Consider the following 20,661-nt stretch of genomic DNA (forward strand, 5'->3'; position numbering starts at 1 on the left):
CTCAAGATAATTCTCATCAATAAAGTGGGGATAATAATGTCTACTTTATGTGTCTCACAGGATTACAATATATGCAATCACTGTATCAGTCAGTTTAGTTGCTCAGTTGTATCCGACTCTGGGACCCCACGGACTGCAGCATGCCAGGTTTCCTGGTCCATCACCACCTCCCAAAGCTTGCTCAAACTCATGTCCATCAAGTTAGTGATGCCATCCAACCATCACATCCTCTGTTGTCCCCTTCTCCTCCTGCATTCAATCTTTCCCAGCATCAGGGTCTTTTCCAATGAGTCAGTTCTTTGCATCAGGTGGCCAAAGTATTGGAGTTTCAGTTTCAGCATCAGTCCTTCCAATGAATATTCAGGACTGATTTCCTGTAGGATTGACTGGTTGGATCTCCTTGCAGTCCAAGGGACTCTCAAGAGTCTTCTTCAACACCACAATTCAAAAGCATCAATTCTTCGGAGCTCAGCTTTCTTTATAGTCCAACTCTCACATCCGTATATGACTACTGGAAAAACCATAGCTTTGACTAAATGGAACTTTGCTGGCAAAGTAATGTCTCTGCTTTTTAATATGCTGTCTAAGTTGGTCTTAGCTTTTCTTCCAAGGAGCAAGCATCTTTTAATTTCATGGCTGCAGTCACCATCTACAGTGATTTTGGAGCCAAAAAAAATAGTCTGTCACTGTTTCCCCATCTATTTGCCATGAAGTGATGGGACCAGATGTCATGATCTTCGTTTTCTGAATGTTGAGTTTTAAGCCAACCTTTTCACCCTCCTCACTGTATGATTAGGTTTTTAATAGGCTCAGAATTATGGGTGGGTCAAATAGAGACCCACTTAGAATAACCAAACAATATTTATTTATCTATAGCAAGGGCTGGTAAATTATAGCCCACAGGCCAAAGCCAGTCATGACCTGTGCTTGCATGGTCCACAAAACTAAGAATGGTTTTTATAAATGAACATTTGCAACAAATATCATTGTAGGGAACACTAATTTTTAACCTCAACTCAGATAAACACACTGGTTCCAAATCGAGAAAGGAGTATGTCAAGGCTGTATATTGTCACCCTGCTTATTTAACTTATATGCAGAATGAGTGAGTTGCTCAGTCATGCCTGACTCTTTGCAACCCCATGGACTGTAGCCTGCCAGGCTCCTCTGTCCATGGAATTCTCTAGGCACAATTACTGGAGTGGGTTGCCATTTCCCTTTCCATATATGCAGAGTACATCGTGCGAAATGCCGGGCTGGATAAAGCACAAACTGGAATCAAGATTGCTGGGAGAAATATCAATAACCTCAGATATGCAGATAACACCACCCTTACGGCAGAAAGCAAAGAAGAGCTAAAGAGCCACTTGATGAAAGTGAAAAAGGAGAGTGAAAAACTGGTCCCATCATTTCATGGCAAATAGATGGGGAAACAATGGAAACAGTGAAAGACTTTATTTTCTTGGGCTCTAAAATCACTGCAAATGATGACTGCAGCCATGAAATTAAAAGACGCTTGCTCCTTGGAAGAAAAGCCAAGACAAACCTAGACAGCATATTAAAAAGCAGAGACATTACTTTGCCAAAAAGTCCGTCTAGTTAGAGCTATGGTTTTCCAGTAGTCATGTATGGATATGAGAGTTGGACTATAAAGAAAGCTGAGCTCCGAAGAATTGATGCTTTTGAATTGTGGTGTTGAAGAAGACTCTTGAGAGCCCTTGGATAGCAAGAAGATCCAACCAGTCAATCCTAAAGGAAATCAATCCTAAATATTCATTGGAAGGACTGATGCTAAAACTGAAACTCCAATACTTTGAAGCGAAGAACTGGCTCATTGGAAAAGACCCTGATGCTGGGAAAGATTGAATGCAGGAGGAGAAGGGGACAACAGAGGATGCGATGGTTGTATGGCATCACTGACTCGACAGACATGAGTTTGAGTAAGCTCCGGGAGTTGGTGTTGGACAGGGAAGCCTGGCATGCTGCGATCCAAGGGGTCGCAAAGAGTCAGACACTACTGAGCGACTGAACTGAACAGGTAAATATTATCTTTCCCAAAAATAATTCCATTTTTTAAAGAATTATATGCTTAGTAGACTTGTATTATAAAAACTATACTCAATTACTATCATTATATTTTAATTTTTTCAATTAAAAATATGTGCAAATTTATTTCTCTTGTTACAAAGCACCTACACAGTATTTTGATGTTGTCTCTTGGCCCATAAAGTCTTAACATGTTGACTATCTGGCTCTTTATAGAAATGAATTAGGAAAAGGCGACGCACTCTAGTCTTCTTGCCTGGAAAATTCCATGGCCAGAGGAGCTTGGCAGGCTATAGTGCGTAGGGTCGCATAGAGTTGGACATGACTCAGCACACATGCACTTTACAGAAAAAGCCTGCCACTTCTAATCTAAACAATGACCAAGAAGTCAACTCAGTCAGGGACACAGCAACAAAGTTATTTTTCTCATCAGCGCTATTATTCTTAGACAGCAATTTTGCAGAACATGGGGCTGTTTACAAATGCATTATTTTGCAGTATAGCAGGAAAAATCTGCCATAATGTCTGCCAAAATGCCATAATGTCATAATAATCACAACCGCCCTTCCAGAAGCTCAAATACCTGCTTCAAGCCCAGGCTTAAAAAGGCAGGGCCAGTCTGGCCATGTGCTCACCAGGGTCAGGAACACATCATTAATCTCAACAGTATGTCTGTGCAGTACAGTACAGTACCAAATACTCATTCATCACCCTCAGCCTCTCTCAGACTAACACGTTGTGGTCCAGGTTCATTACTGAACCTAGATCTGCAAGACAAAAACAAAGGTTCATTACCCAGAAATTCTCTGGGGTCATAATGATAGATCTGTAGACCAGCCATTAAGTCTGCCCCAAAAACAAAACTAGGTAACATATGCATCAGACCTGAGCAAACCCTGGAAATAAGTAATTATGTCCATCATCATAATTAATAACAATAATAATGACAATTAAACAATTTTTAATATAATAAGGGCTTCCCTGGTGGCTCAGATGGCAGAGTCCACTTGCAATGCAGGAGACCCAGGTTCGATCCCTGGGTCGGGAAGATTCCCTGGAGGAGGGAATAGCTACCCACCCCAATATCCTTGCCTGGAAAATTTCATGGACAGAGGAGCCTGGTGGGCTAAATGATAATAAAACAATTCTAAACTATTTACACTTGCAGTAGGCATGTAAAGGTGCATGAGAAATGGACTTTCCTAGGCAACAAAATAGGATATAGCGATCTTAGATGTAATGCTATACAAAACAGGTGAAAAACAGAATAGTTTGGGACTTTCCTGGTGGTCCACTGGTTAAGATTTTGCCTTCCAATGCAGGGGGTATGGGTTCGATCCCTGGCTGGGGAACTGAGATCCCACACGCAGCAGGGTGTGGCCAAAAATTAAAATATAATACATGAATACAACATTGTAAATGAACCAAAAAAATTAAAAACAGAATTGTTCTACTTAGAACAAGGTAACACAGGACCACAGAACTCCAGGGTGGCCTCTGAACACCATTCACGGACACCTAAGCTCCCACAGGTACAGGGGTTGAAAACCATAATAAAAGATAATCAGGAGCTCCAGAGGTACGTCTTCTTCATCCACAACATCAGGACAAGAATAACAGCTATTTCCAAAATTTGCGAGCATTAAGTGAATTAATGATTAAATATTCTTTTTAGTGAGTAGCACATGGGAAGTGAAGTGAAGTGAAGTCGCTTCAGTCCTGTCTGACTCTTTGCAACCCCGTGGACTGTAACCTACCAGGCTCTTCCGCCCATGGGATTCTCCAGGCAAGAATACTGGAGTGGGTTGCCATTTCCTTCTCCAGGGGATCTTCCCAACCCAGGGATTGAACCCGGGTCTCCTGCCTTGCAGGCAGACGCTTTAACCTCTGAGCCACCAGGGAAGCCCAACACATGGGAAGCACCCCATAAATATTAGGTATTATTGTCATTTTTACTAAACAGTTGTCATCATATTATATATACTGTAAACATAATTATTCACTTTGATTTATTTCTCTTCATTAGACTGTAAGTATTCCCATATTATTACATATTCTTCATTGGCCTATTTTTAATTTAATGAGACACAAATGGCACTTTGGTTTCACTTTGATTTGGATTCATGTAATAATTAGTGAGGGTAATTATCTTTGTATATATTTGTTTATTAACTATATTTTTTCTTGTTACGTCTGTTCAAGAATCTTGTTCAAGAATCCAATGGGAAACTCCATAATTTCTTAAAATTAATATTGATTAAGAGTGAAAGGACGCTTACCTTCTGGACACCCTGTCTTAAAAATGACCTAGCAAAAGACTCCAAAACGCAGTTGAGAAAACCAGCCCCTGTGATTGAAATCCTGCCTTTCTGAATGAACTCTGTCCTGCAAAAAACAAAAATATACACACTTGGTGTCATTTCTATATTTGAATATTTAAATTACAGGGATTTCCAACAGCATAATTACCATTTATAATCAACACAAAATAATATCCATAGTAATTCAATAATTGCCTATTAGGACAAAAGATCTTCTTAAAAAGAGACTTCTAGTTTATATAATATAAGCAATGTATTATACTCAAATTAAAAACTATTCATTTCAAATCGCTAAGACAGTATATCTTTAAAGTCTTCACCATGCACAAAAACTGTCACTATGTGAGGTAATGGATGTGTTAACTAACCTTATTGTGATTATTTTGTAATATATACATATTTCAAATCATTACACCATACATCTTAAACTTACACAATATCACATTCCAACTGCATCTCAATAAAGCTGGAAAGAAGAGAAAATAAATGGGCACATTATTCTGGTTATAAAACCTATATAAAACACAAGTTTTATTTATACCTAACAAACATTTAATGATTAAAATGTGATAGGACAGTCAAAAAGCTTTAAGAATCTCTACTACAATAAATTTGACTGATTCTAAGTAAATATACTCTGGAATGCGAAGTCAAGTGGGCCTTAGGAAGCAATACTACAAACAAAGCTAGTGGAGGTGATGGAATTCCAGTTGAGCTATTTCAAATCCTGAAAGATGATGCTGTGAAAGTGCTGCACTCAAAATGCCAGAAAATTTGGAAAACGCAGGAGTGTTTGCAGGACTGGAAAAGGTCAGTTTTCATTCAAATCCCAAAGAAAGGCAATGCCAAAGAATGCTCAAACTACCACACAATTGGACTCACCTCACACGCTAACAAAGTAATGCTCAAAACTCTCCAAGCCAAGCTTCAACAGTACGTGAACCATGAACTTCCAGATGTTCAATCTGGATTTAGAAAAGGCAGAGGAACCAGAGATCAAATTGTCAACATCCGCTGGATCATGGAAAAAGCAACAGAGTTCCAGAAAAATATCTACCTCTGCTTTATTGACTATGCCAAAGCCTTTGACTGTGTGGATCACTACAAACTGTGGAAAATTCTGAAAGAGACGGGAATACCAGACCACCTGACCTGCCTCCTGAGAAATCTGTATGCAGGTCAAGAAGCAACAGTTAAAACTGGACATGGAAAAACAGACTGGTTCCAAACTGGGAAAGGAATACATCAAGGCTGTATATTGTCACCCTGTTTATTTAACTTATATGCAGAGTACATCATGCAAAATGCTGAGCTGGATGAAGCACAAGCTGGAATCAAGATTACCAGGAAAAATATCAATAACCTCAGATATGCAAATGACACCACTCTTATGGCAGAAAGCAAAGAAGAACTAAAAAGACCCTTGATGAAAGTGAAAGAAGAGAGTGAAAAAGTTGGCTTAGAACTCAACATTCAAAAAACTAAGATCGTGGCATCCAGTCCCATCACTTCACAGCAAACAGATGGGGAAACAACGGAAACAGTGACAGACTTTATTTTGGGGGCTCTAAAATCACTGTAGATGGTGACTGCAGCCATGAAATTAAAAGACACTTGCTCCGTGGGAGAAAAGTTATGACCAACCTAGACAGCTTATTAAAAAGCAGAGACATTACTTTGCCAACAAAGGTCTGTCTAGTCAAGGCTATGGTTTTTCCAGTAGTCATGTATGGATGTGAGAGTTGGACCATAAAGAAAGCTGAGCTCCGAAGAATTGATGCTTTTGAACTGTGGTGTTGAAGAAGACTCTTGAGAGTCCCTTGGACTGCAAGGAGATCCAACCAGTCCATCCTAAAGGAAATCAGTCCTAAATATTCATTGGAATGACTGATGCTGAAGGTGAAACTTCAATACTTTGGCCACATGATGCAAAGAACTGACTTATTGGAAAAAACCCTGATGCTGGGAAAGATTGAAGGTGGGAGGAGAAAGGGATGACAGAGGATGAGATGGTTGGATGGCATCACCGACTCAATGGACGTGAGTTTGAGTAAACTCCAGGAGTTGGTGATGGACAGGGGAGGCCTGGCGTGCTGCAGTTCACGGGGTCACAAAGAATCGGACACAACTGAGCGACTGAACTGACTGAAGTAAATATATACATATATCCTCATCCCATGCTATAAAATATCTTGTTAAAATTAAGTCTGAGACAATTATCAGCTTGAGTAGATTACTTAGATTCTCTTAAATCAGTTTCCTCCCCATATAAATTGGAAATAATTATAGCATCTTACTTTTACAACCAGTGCCAGAAATAAATAAACACATACATACAACAGGAACATGAACAGCTCCTGACACACAGTAAAGAACTTATTAAATGTTAGGCAGCCACCATTCCTAACGAGAGACAGACAGAAATAGGAAAGAAGCCTGGAATGACTTCTTTAATCTTTGATTAGAAAAGGAGGTGAGGGACTTCCCTGGAGGTCCAGCAGCTAACACTCTGTGCTCAAAGATCTCGTGTGTCACAACTAAGACCAGGCAGTCAAATAAATAAACCAAAATAAATATTAAAAAAAGTACTGCCCCTACTTTCTTATATCTCTAAGAAAAGGAAATGGGAGCCGCATCTCCCATAGGTGTACTTGGGAGTGTGTGTATATGTATATATGAACACATTCACTAAGAAACATATTAAGAAAATTATGAAATCAAAAAGCTGTGATTTGGGTGTAGTAACTATTTTTACTATAACCCTTAATTTCGGAGAAGGCGATGGCATCCCACTCCAGTACTCTTGCCTGGAAAATCCCATGGACGGAGGAGCCTGGTAGGCTACAGTCCATGGGGTTGCTAAGAGTCGGATACGACTGAGCATCTTCACTTTCACTTTTCACTTTCATGCATTAGAGAAGGAAATGGCAACCCACTCCAGTGTTCTTGCCTGTAGAATCCAAGGGACGGGGGAGCCTGGTGGGCTGCCATCTATGGGGTTGCACAGAGTTGGACACGACTGAAGCGACTTAGCAGCAGCAGCAGCAGAAGCAGGATAACCCTTAATTAGATCTCTCCAAATCTCTAATAGCGGTAGCCTCCACATTTAGACGATGCAGACTAAAAGGAAACCTTCAGAACACTTCTTTCTCGCTCCCTCCCTCCCTCCATCTCTCCCTCCTCCTCTCTCTCACATACATACAACAGTTATCTTAGCCAATCTCACAAATATTCTAGGCAAAGTAGCTTCCACCTCTTAGATCTAAGCCTATTTAAAATGATTTGCCCATGTAAAACTATATCCTAGTGACATTAATCTTTCCTGTCTTTGTTCCAGATTAAGTCAGAGTAGAATTTTAGTGATTTTAATATTTAAAAATGAAAAGTTGAGCAGTCCTACACTCTAGGGAGAAATGTACTCTTCAGTCTGCAAGGAAAATGTAGGTGAGGGATTAATATAAGTCTCACTTACATCATATTCTAACCAATATTTCTTTCCACCACTTTTGGGAGAAGTAAATGCTCAGAAAAGCACTCTCAGGCTTACCCACATATCAGAGAATAACAGGGCAGTAAAGCAGGGTCATGCCCTTGCCATCAGTGAGATGAGAGTTTATCCTATTATATTTTAAGACTTTCATAGAAGGAACTGCTGTATTTTCTCTCAATAACTCATTGACAAAGCATATCAGATATTTTCTTCTTAATACACATAGCAAATCTAAATCCCTCATGCCAGGTAAGCCTTCATTTAAGTTCCAGCACAAAACACAGTAGCTTACACAACAACTTATGGTTTAATTTCAGCTCTTTAAAAAAAAAAAGAAAGAGAGAGAAAGGCAAGATGGATGGATGAGTATATGAACAGATAGACAAGTGGACAGAGCTAAAATATGAACAGACTCTCTGGGCATTAGAATTATAGGTCCTATGTATTTACTTTATTCTTTTTACTAATTTTCTGTAATAAAGATGTATTACATGGCAATCACCAAAAATATTACTAATAAATCCTTAAGCATCATTTTCATATAAACAGTCGTCTTTAACAGGCTCTGTGCAGCCATGAACCATTTTCAGCATAGGGACATGCTAACTTCTGACTTAACTCCTTCATTTAAAGTCTCATTAAGTCACCTCTCGGCTTTCCTTTTCCTACACTACATAACTCCAGTTCTTTGTGCTTTTTGTCCTATGACTTTCTCCTTGACCCCAAGCTTTAAGCATCTGATGTTTGACTCAAGAGATACGAAGATGATTCAAGTTTTCCTATGCCTGTCTCTACTCAGCCTAAAGGAATGACTGCATCCATTCACCATGTTATATACTCACGGTCACATGCACTCTTCAAAAAACTGTACAGTAAAACTGTGTATTATATATCAGACACAGTATTATCTTCTAAGGTTGTCACTCTTAATATGTTTTCTTTCTTTTACACATGAGGAAACGGTGGTAGAAGTTAAATAACTTGCCTGTGGTCATAGCCTGCCATCATGCAGACACATATATACGGGCTCAAAACCCTAGCCCTGCCCCTATCTCAGTGAAGAAGACAACCATCGTCCCAGGCTATGAGATTAGAAATCTCAGCGACAGGTTACATGGCTCTTTTTTCTAATCCATCCAAACATTCACTCAGTCCCCAGACTGTGTTTATTTTACTTCTCAAGTCCCTCAACAGTCCATGCCATTCTCTCTCTTGCTGCTGCTACTGCCTGGGTTTAGCACAGCACTGTCTCTTCAGGACCACAACTGCCTCCCGATGGGGTTCCTGCCTCCAGCATGGGCTCCCCATAATTCACACTGCCCCGTCAGCTTCCTAAGCACATCCTGACCTTGTCTCTGTCCACCAAGGCACAGAGAATAAATCTTGCTTAGTGGAGATGCACCCACACTATTACATGAAGCTGTTGTTGGTTTTCACTGCTGTATACTGTTCTATTGTTTGAAAACACTCCAGATTATCTATCCACTCTCCCAAAGATGGACATACAATATGGAATCAGTTTGGAGTTTTGTAAAGGAAACATTTATAACATATCCAGTTACATATGTACACAAGTGTCTCTAGAGTGTCTTTGCTGTTATTGTTCAGTCGCTCAGTCATGTCTGACACTTTGTGACTCCATGGACTACAACATGCCAGGCTTCCCTGTCCTTCACCATCTCCTGGAGCTTACTCAAACTGATGTCCATTGAGCCAGTGATGACATTCAACCATCTCAGCCTTGGTCGTTCCTTTCTCCTCCTGCCTTCAAACTTTCCCAGCATAAGGGTCCTTTCCAATGAGTTGGCTCCTCACATCAGATGGCCAAAATATTGGAGCTTCAGCCTCAGTATCAGTCCTTCCAATCAATCCTTCCAGGACACCCGCTGACTCTGACTCCACTCTCCCCACAGGAAGCTGAAGCACATCGCCTTCAACAACATGAACCCTTTTCCCATGAAACATCTGCGCCAGCTGTGGGCAGCCCTCCGGGAGCCGCTGGAGGCCGAGCTGAACAAACTAGAGCAGCTCAAGGCCGAGCACCTGGAAACCTGGGCAGCCCAGGGCAGGGTCTGATTTTGTTTAGGATTGACTGGTTTGATCTCCTTGCAGTCCAAGGAACTGTCAGGAGTCTCCTCCAACACCACAGTTGGAAAGCATCAATTCTCCGGTACTCAGCCTTCTTTATGATCCACCTCTCACATCCATACATGACTACTATAAAAACCATAGTTTTGACTATATGGATCTTTGTCAGCAAAGTAATGTCTCTGCTTTTTAATACTCTGTCTAGGTTTGTCATAGCTTTTCTTCCAAGGAGTAAGTGTCTTTTAATTTCATGGCTGCAATCACTGTCCACAATGATGTTGGAGCCCAAGAAAATAAAGTCTGTCACTATTTCCATTGTTCACCCATCTATTTGCCTAGTGGTCAAATATCTGGGTCACCGGACATGCACAGTTTCAACTTAAAAAAAAAAATGCCACGGTTTTCTAAATGGCTGGACTGGGTTGGTCAAAAAGTCCGTTCAGGGTTTTCTGCATGATGATATGGCAAAATCCAAATGAACTTTTCGCCAACCCAATATCTAATATATATTTTTTCTTTACTGTATCATTTCCAATTGCAATGACTAGCACATGGTAGGAAATCAATAATGCATTAGGAACAGAAGAATGGAGAGGAGGAGGGAGGGTAAGGAAGAAGTAGGGAAGAAGCAAAAGAAGGAGAAATTTATAGTACATCTCAATACTTTGGTCAGGGAGATTGAACCAAATGTCTCAGGAGCTCACCTGTAGTTGTCAGTAGGAGGTAGCCTTTACCTGACTAAGAGATAAGCTGCTGTTATTGCTGCTGCTGTCGTTTCAGTCGTGTCCGACTCTGTGCAACCCCATAGATGGCAGCCCACCAGGCTCCCCCGTCCCTGGGACTCTCCAGGCAAGAACACTGGAGTGGGTTGCCATTTCCTTCTCCAATGCATGAAAGTGAAAAGTGAAAGTGAAGTCGCTCAGTCATGTCCGACTCTTAGCGACCCCATGGACTGCAGCCTACCAGGCTCTTCCACCCATGGGATTTTCCAGGCAAGAGTACTGGAGTGGGGTGCCACTGCTTTCTCCAAGAGATAGGCTAGCCCAATATCTGGAAACTTGTTTAAAAAGGAGGCTCACTCATTCATAGGACAAACATATGCTACGCTAAGTCACTTCAGTCGCATCCAACTCTGTGCGACCCCATAGACAGCAGCCCACCAGACTCTGCCGTCCCTGGGATTTTCCCAGCAAGAGTACTGGAGTGGGTTGCCACCTATAACTGAGTGGTAAAGAAGCCGCCTGCTAATGTAGGCGACACGGTTGGATCCCTGGGTCTGGAAGACACACTAGAGAAGGAAATGGCAACCCACTCCAGTATTCTTGCCTGGAGAATTCCATGGACAGAGGACCCTGGTCCATGGGGTCATAAGGACTCAAACACGACTTAAGAAACTGAGCACACAAGAACCTGAGTCCCATCTTCATCTATCACTTTGTCCACAGGCAAACAGAATTCTACACAGAACACACTGGAATCATAACAGAGAGCACACAGCTCAAAGGCTGGAACTCCTCTGACAGTTTATACCATCAGTCTCGGAGGTGGGCGTCATGTAAAAATGTGGTTCCTTCTGAACTGGAGAAAATGAAATAGTTCAGAGGAAATATGGATCAGGAATTAATCCCCAGGGTGTGCAGCCACCAGCAAGGAATCCATAAAATGGCTGTTTCCAGGAAAGCAAAAGCTCGTAATGAGATCCTGTCCCTGAGTTACTGACTGGCTGGGTATGGCAAATCTGGCCTAATTGTTTTCACAATGGGAATTTAATTGAAGTGTCTTTGATGAGAAAAAAAAAAGGTTCCATGGATACGCTTGAGATGACATCTCATTTCTAACTGAGATGTTTTTGACATTCTGTAACCAACACAGAGGGGTGGCCCAAGGGACAAGCAGAGTCTGAGGGTCAGATTGCCTGCCCATGCCCTCCTAACCCCCTGGGCCTGACATTGCTGCAGAGACTGTCCTGCACTCCACCACACCAGGACACATGGTCCCCCCAAAGACTTACCAAATCCACCAACAAAACCGTGCTTCCTCAGGGCCCCAATTCAAATTACAGGGTTCTCAATAAGCACTAAGCAGTTTTTAACCTTACCACAAACCCACATAATTTTATACAGATTGCTTATATTTTATATTTTTATGTGTATTAAATATATATATACATGTATATTTATGTATATTTATACAGGACATGGATAAGGCATGTGGCCCCTGCAGTCAGATGGCTTGGACTCATATCTGCTCTCTAACACAGAATGGGACTCGTCCACGTAGGTAAGTTCCTGAAGCCCCGTCTCCTCTGTAAAATGGGGTTAATCATATCTACTCAAAGGTTGTTCCAAAGGTGAATAAGATAATATGTAAGGTAATACTCAAGGTAATATGGTAAACATTCAATACAAGTTAGTTAATCACACTAACACTGGTAGTAATAATGCTGTTAAACTGCTACCATATTTGCAGAAAGAGGGGCACAGTGTCTTAGAAAGTAAATGCCCACAGAAGAAATCCAGCTCCAGTAAACTCCAAAGTATTTCCAGTCCATCAGCATCTAGGTGGCACTCAATCCTCATAAAGCACCTGGCAGGGAGTCCCTCCCTCCCGGTGCTGGCATTCAAGGCCCTCGGAGCTCCAGACCCTCCATCTTTCCAGCCTTTCCTCCCACGCTGCTGCTGCTGCTGAGTCACTTCATTCATGTCCAGCTCTGTGTGACGCTACGGACTGTAGCCCACCAGGCTCCTCTGTCCATGGAATTCTCCTGGCAAGAATGCTGGAGTGGATTGCCATGCCCTCCTCCAGGGGATGTTCTCAACTCAGGGATCAACCTGAGTCTTCTGCATTACAGTCAGACTCTTCATCACTGAGCCACAGGGAAGCTCTCCCATGCTGCTATCGCATATCAAATGCCAGCCCAGCAGCCACAGAGACCAAACAGTCTGCTGGCCTCTATAACCACCACTCCTAAAGTCCTTCCCCCTGAGCTGCTCTCTTTTAACCTGTTCTAGGAACCAATGGGTTGCTATCTAAGTGATTAGCCATGAGCAGCAGCAGGGAGTAAGTAACAGTGGATCTCAGGAGCAGGAGCGGGTATATATTACAGGGCAGGGTGGCTCAGCCTCTTAAAATACAGCATTAATTTTCACAATCTGTCTTATTAATAGCCTGCTGTGGAGAAGCACTGTATTAATACAGTGCTTCAATACACGTCTTTCAATTCTCACCATCTATCTTAGGACATAGATAATATTCACCCCATTTTACAGACGAAAACACTGAGGCTTAGAGAGGCAAACTGGCTAAGGTCACACAAAAGTAAACACATGGCCACTTTTTGAATCCACACAGTTAACATCTGTTCCCACATCCCTTCCCACAACCGTGTGACCTAGGAAGGTGCCTATTCAGTGCAAGTTCACTGGCATCCTGAGTGATAGGCAAAGCTTGACAATATACAAGTTTGTGGACTGGTCTAACTGGAGGCTTGTCTTGGTATACTGGGCCCACCATTGCGTGCATCCCATTCAGGCTGGCTTCAAGGATGTGTGCTCTACAGGGCGGCACAGTCCTCCACCATCAGAAGGGCTACACATTCCGCTGAATGCGCCACTGTCACTGTTTCAAAGTTCCTAACTCTTTTTTAACAGGGGACTCTGCCTTTTCATTTTGCACTGGCTCCTGCAAATTATGTAACTGTTCCTGATCCCATTTCAAATGTTGGTCTGTACAGCCCTGCCAAGTCCCTGGGAAGTTTTCTGAGATGCTTAGGCATACATACTTTAGTTTAGCAATACCTAATAAAAGCCTCAAACATGTGTAAACCTTTGGACCCATAATATCTACCTCTAACAATGGGCTTTGAGCAAAAAAAACCTTAGATGAGGGTATAGACCAGCCTACAAAGATTCTCATCACATGACTATCTATAAGAGCAAATAATGCAATTCCCAATAATTAAGCACATTAGAATAATTTTATCCAATAAACAAACTGAACAGCCATTTTAAAAAATCATTTTAAAGTGACGCATTTAATAAGGAAAGACAGTCCCAAAGGTAATGTTAAATTAATGTAAAAGTCAGAATACCATGTACAGCATGTTACATGTCTGTAAAAATGATTTGTTCTGCAGAATAAGTAAATGAATTATAGCAACTACAGTATTCTCCTACCACAGAATGCTCCAGAGTAACGGGAAAAGAACAAACTGCTGATCCCTTAAGTCCACCAGGTGGACTGTCAGCAGGTTCCTGGCTACAGCCCCAAAAGACCTTTAGGTTGTTCTGCATGGCATCAATTCTTGGTTGATATTAATAAAACACTGTAATTTTTAACACCCAAACTTTTTATTTACTAGAGAAGAGTGGAGGAAGGGAAAGGAAGAAAGAAAGGAAGAGAAAGGAAGGGAAAGGAAGGAAAGGGATAAAGATAAAAAGAAGAGAAAGAGATGAAGGAAGGGAGAGGGAGGGAGGGAGGAGGAAGGAAATTAAACCAGCATCTCTGTTCCATAAGAGATTCCAGAGGAGTTCATTCAAATTTCGCTAAACTTTTCAACAGGGTGTTTCTGCCAAAAAGTGTTTACTGTCTGCTGGAGAGCCAGATAATCAACTGGCCCTGCTTTATAAGATTAACAGGAACTATGCAGAAAACAGAGTTGCAAAAGGAGTGCCAGCTGTATGTCTGCTTTCCACTGGAACCACAGGACACTGATGAGTTATTACGGGTTCTTAAATCTAGAGGCTCCACAGACTTACCTGGAAAACGTTAAATATATTAATTCCCAGGAGCCAGCCCAGGCCAACAAAACAAGAATCACAGCAACGAATCCACATGTTTAAACACCCCTCAATGCTGCACTAATATACAACACAAAACCAAAGGGCAAAGGAGGAGGGGAGGAAAAATAATCAATAGACATTCACTAAGATATTTCAAAAGCCCTTACTTGTAAATGGCACAGAATGCTCTCCTGGCTAAACACCATTGTTCCAGTTCAGTCATCACCACCATTTTCAATAAAATAGCTTACTGCACTTGTCAAAGTTAGTACCTTTAAGGCACCACACCACTCTGAAAACAGCATTTATTCACCATTACAACCTACATTTATCTAGTGCTTTATACTCTCCAAGTGTAGAGCATTCCCATTTATTATCTTATTAAATCTCCACACAACTCTTGTGAGGACATCCCTGGTGGCTCAGCTGGTAAAGAATCGCCTTCAATGCAGGAGACCTGGGTTTGATCCTTGGGTTGGGAAGATCCCCTGGAGAAGGGAAAGGCTACCCACTCCAGTATTCTGGCCTGGAGAATTCCATGGACTGTATAGTCTCCATGGGGTGGCTAAGAGTTGGACATGACTGAGCGACTTTGACTCACTCTTGTGAGGGAGCTCAGGCCAGCTTGAGCCCTCTTTCTGGAGTCCATCAGCAAGTAAATGACTAAGCAGGAAAAAGCCAAAGAGAAGTATTCTGTATTGCCGGGTTCAAGATTCCCTCTACACCGAATTTCCCAATAAATCCTTTCAGGCTTCCCTGATCTGCACATGTTCCTCCTGCCGGCACCCTTTTTACTCCTCCTTATGTCCCCTTTTCAGCTCATAAGAAGGATTATCTGGCATTCATTCAAAAAATGGCCACAGAGCCATCTCTATGAGCCCTGCACTGTGCCAGAGGTGGGGGTTCAACAGGATAGGAAATAGAGAAGACCCTGATTATATGGATATATGTTATATGTTATATGGATAACAATTATATCTATTGCAGGGGATTCTTACTGAGTGAAAAATAAGGCTCCTGCCCAGATGCTATATTTACAGAAAAGGCCTTGGTTTTTCATGTTCAATAACTAGCAGCTCATTCTGCTAATTGTCTCATCGCTCACTGATACATGGGAAATTAAGGTCAATAGAATCAGAGGCATCTTGTTTGGGGGCATGAATACAGTGGGTTTTTTTGTTTTATTGTTTATTAGATAACAATACCCTCAAGCCCTTTATCATCACCATCAAGGCTTAGAAATAATTCCTAAGTAAAGTTGACAAAATCAGAATATTTTAATATATTTCAGTGAAAACAAGCTTGGAGGTCAACTAAAAAGGCCACTGTCAAACAAACACAAGGAAGTTACCTGTCAAATTTTCTCCTGGGGGAAAAAATACATCAGAATAGGGAAAAAATCGATACACAACAAGAAATGCCCAACAATTAGTCCCTAGAAACATGCAAATTAATTATACTATTTGTCAATCACCAAATGAATACTCGAGACTTGGGATGTTTTAATCCAGAAACTTAAAAAGTAAAAATGTTACATACCTTATTTAACAGCATGAAAAGTAATTTCAATAGTAACAAAAACTAATTGAGCTAAGAACAGCTACTCATCTCAGTCAATTAATCTGTGTTTAAAGTTTTGATTTGGGCTTTTTTGTTTACTATATTCCAGGAGGGACATTTTGGATATTTTATAAATGGCAAGTCAACATAACCAATGTTATTAACACACATGCTACTAGGCTGAAATCTCCGTATCTCAAAAATAAGGTTTGCAAGCATCAGTGGACAAGCCAAAGTTCTTAGACATGGACAGGTGAAGACATGGGCCATCACGATGCTTGATGCTGACTATGGGATTATGGTCTTGTCACTCAAAAGCAAAAGAAACGCAGCTCTGTACTATCACAAACAGCATGAGTCTCCACTGACAGCGATAAAACTTAAATTCTGCTTCACGATAACAGGAACTTTTTATTTACCACCCAACACACACCGTAATGCTGAAAGGGCAAAGCCCAAGAAAATAGTTTTACAAGATGATTCTTTTAGAATTACATTACTTGGATAAAGTAAATGTTATTAAAACCAAATCTTCTGCATATCAATTACATTTCTACATGGTACAATAAAAATCTGTTAATAGTAAGAACCAGAAACTGACAGAAGTACATTTTAAAGTCTAGAAGCAAACACAAATTAGCAAGAAATTAATAAGTTTATCCTGGAATGGAAGGTTTCGGAGGGCAGAAACCATGACTTTTCATTCTGAAAAATCATACAGAGTGAAGTAAGTCAGAAAGAGAAAACCAAATACTGTATATTAAAGCATATATGTGGAATCTAGAAAAATGGTACAGTATGGACACCAAGGAGGTGAAAGAAGAGGTGGGGTGAATTGCAATTGAATCAGATACACTACCATGTATAAAGCAGCTAACTAATGAGAACCTACCGTATAGCACAGGGAATGCTACTCAGTGCTCTGTGGTCTTCTAAAAGGGACGGAAATACAAAACAGAGGGGTAAATGTGTATGTACAGCTGATTCACTTTCCTGTACAGCAGAAACTATACCGCACTGCAAAGCAATTATACGCCAATAAAATTTTAAGTTAAAAAAATCTAAAATAAAACACTCCATTCTCCACTTCCAAGAGTAAATAAATGCCTGTGCCTGCTTGTTAGGTCACTTCAGTCATGTCCAACTCTTTTGCAACCCCATGGACTACATAGTCCACCAGGATCTTCTGTCCATGGCATTCTCCAGGTAAGAATACTACAGTGGGCAGCCACGCCCTCCTCCATGGGATCATCCCAACCCAGGTGTCAAACTCATGTCTCTCATGTCTCCTACATTGGCAGGTGGGTTCTTTACCACTAGTGCCACCTGGGAAGCCAGTAAATGGCTGTATCCTACTCTATATAATAAAGTACATTCCCACAAAAGTTGACTTTTAATTTTTTTATCTTGGGTGGATTCATTTTTCTGTTCTCTGATGTGGCCCAAGTGTCACAAGCTGTGCAGTGCATTGCCCCCAGCATCTCTGACTTTGAAAATCCGGGCAGTTCTTAGAGCACCATGCAGCCTCGGATCTACAGCAGGTGGGGTCACAGCATAAGCCAAGAAGAGAACCCAAAATCCAGGGCAATTCAGTCGGAGTCAAACGCCTATGGGCTTCTCAGGTGGCTCAGTGGATAAAGAATCTGCCGGCGATGCAGGCGACGCAGAAGACACAGGTTTGATCCCTGGCTCGGGAAGATCCCCTGGAGGAGGGCATGGCAACTTACTCCAGTATTCTTGCCTGGAGAATCCCACGGGCAGAGGAACCTGGCGGGCTGCCATCCACAGGATCGCAAAGAGTTGGACATGAGTGAAGTGACAGAGCAGGCACACACACGTACAAACGCCCGCACTGACCCCTGCGTGTCATGCTCTTCAGTGCCTCAATCTCACGCTGGAGCTAAAAAAGAAGGGTTCCTACTCCCATGACTCTCGAATTGAGGGACTTATAGCCCCAGAGATGGTGAGCCTGCAGAATGTAAAATCACAACATGAAATACTTCCCCGAAACATAATGGGAAACAACCATAATGTTTCAACATTAAAACAGTACACGCTCAGGATTAGAATCAAAAGTTACATGAATTTTTAAGAAGATGAGGATAATAGCAGCAATAAAAGTCATGATGCTGAGCACTAATATTTATTGACCATTATTGGCAGGCACGGGTTTCCCTGGTGTCTCAGAGGGTAAAGAATCAGCTTGCAATGCAGGAGATACACATTGAATCCCTGGGTCAGGAAGATCCCCTGGAGGAGGAAATGGTAACCCACCCCAGGATTATTGCCCGGGAGGAACTTTCCTGGTGGTCCAGTGGTAAAGAATCTGCCTTCAATGTAGGGGATGCAGGTTCCATCCCTGATCAGAGAACTAAGATCCCACATGCTGTGGGGCTACTGAGCATGTGCTCTGGAGTCCTCATGCCAGAACGAAGACCCACTCTAGTATTCTTGTCTGGAAAATCTCTCAGAGGAGCCCAGAGGACTACAGTCCATGGGGTCACAAAGAGTCAGACATGACTTAGCAAGTAACACTTTCACTTTCACTTCACTTTCATAGGCAAGCACTGCTCTAAGCTCCCGGTGTGTATAATCGCATTTGATCCTCACAGCAGCCCTCTGAGATAAGGATATTATCCCCAACATACAGATGAAGAAACTGAGGCTTAGAGCAGTGAAGTACATTTTGCAAGGACATATATTTTGTTTCCAAGGTTGTTTCTAACCCCAGAATCTAGTCATTTACTGTGACACAGGACAGGAAAGACCTTGCACAGGCCTGGAGGAGCCAGGCTGGTTGTGCAATGAAGCAGAGCTATGATACAAACAAAGGAGCCAGGTATGGAAAGACGAGAGGCTGTGAGGGTGCCTTAGGGCTTGCTTTCCAGCTCCTGGTTCCTGTCTCTTGGGAGGCCTGATGATTGGTACAGAGCTACCTCTGTATTCACTTACTGAAGTAAGTTTCCATCACTTCCCAAAGCATAACGGAGACAATGGGTGCCATGTTGAAGAGGAAAAAAGGTGTGCAGTGGTCTTTCTTACTACACTCCAGTGGTGTGTACGCAGGCACCCCTCCATCTTCTACGCAGCTCATGTGTTTCAGAGGGAAGAGGACACCCCCTCCCCAACACCCACACTGCAGCTCCAGGGGCAGATGCTGACTGGTGAGGGCCAGTCAGCCCGTATCAGCCTCTGACCACTCTCATTGGTCCAGGAAGGAGCGGGTGATTGAGGCTCACTCAGAGACTCAGAGAAAGGCCCTTTTTCCCACGGCTGGGATGGGTTCTCTTGCGCTCACAGGTCTCTTTCCCTCACTTAAATGAGGACAAATGTACGCCCATGGAGGATTCATGTTGATGTGTGGCAGAACCAATACAATATTGTAAAGTAAAAAAAATAATAAAAAAAATAAATTTAAAAAAATAAAAACAAATTAAGACATGAGTCAGAAGCACCCACAAAAAAAAAAAAAAAATGAGGACAAATAAGTGTGCTACTCTAGTTGCTCCTGACAGCTAAGAGCTAACCCAACTTGGAAAAAAATTAGATATACAGGGAAAGGTGGAGCCCAAAGAACAACAACTACAAAACTGCAGCCCACCTGGTTACGAGATAACAGAGCTCCTTACTGAGAGAAAGGGTAGTGTCATTGCCAGCAGCATAAATTCGAGAGCCAAATCGCCTGGATTTGAAGCTGATTCTGACACTTACTGGTCATGTTAGCTAGTATAAGTTACTTAACTTCTCTAAGCCTCAGGTTGTAAAGGGGGATAAGAACAGTTCTAACCTCATGGAGTTTCTCTGAGGATTAAGTGAATTTACATATATAAATTCATAAATACATACATACATCAAGCACTTAAAACAGTGGCTGGCATATAACGAATGTATATAAATGATGGCTGGGTAAGTCAGGGTGTCTGTAATTTACTGTGGAAGGCAGCCTGATTAGAAGAGGGGACAGAATAAGTAGAGAGTAAGTATAAGAGGACATCTCTGAGGCATGCAGTACTAAGCTGAACTCTGGAAAAACTGAGATCAATGCAAAATATCACATCACTCCAGGCTCTGGAAAGGATGCTAATTCCATTCCATAAAAACTGCAGGAAGAAAATGTCTTACAAAGTTAACAAAGGAAGAAAGCATATTAGAAATACCCAGTTGTGTGATACACAGACACGGAAAGACCGACGGAGCTCTGCCCTAAAAGATGCCACAACTGCAGAGACATCAGCAGGAGGCCAAAACTGGATTTATGTAGAGAGACGCGGAGCAAGGCTTAGCCAGAGTCTACGGGAGACTCACTGTGGGCCGTCTCTGAATTGAGCCGACAGGCCATGCACAGGACAGAATGACATCTGGTTTCCCATCACAC

At 41.9% G+C, this 20,661-nt stretch overlaps 1 protein-coding gene across 2 annotated transcripts in view; it reads right to left on the bottom strand.

Moving 5' to 3' along the window:
- PRELID2 (PRELI domain containing 2) overlaps positions 1–20,661 on the bottom strand; it is an 80,703-nt gene that overhangs the window by 35,054 nt on the left and 24,988 nt on the right. For both annotated transcript variants that reach the window (XM_070374553.1, XM_070374554.1), the window contains one exon: positions 4,326–4,431. In XM_070374553.1, coding sequence (XP_070230654.1) covers positions 4,326–4,431 — 106 coding nt within the window. The remainder of the gene's footprint in view (positions 1–4,325; positions 4,432–20,661) is intronic.

The sequence above is a fragment of the Bos mutus genome, chromosome 7 (assembly GCF_027580195.1).
Source record: "Bos mutus isolate GX-2022 chromosome 7, NWIPB_WYAK_1.1, whole genome shotgun sequence".
In the NCBI taxonomy this organism is placed as follows: domain Eukaryota; kingdom Metazoa; phylum Chordata; class Mammalia; order Artiodactyla; family Bovidae; genus Bos; species Bos mutus.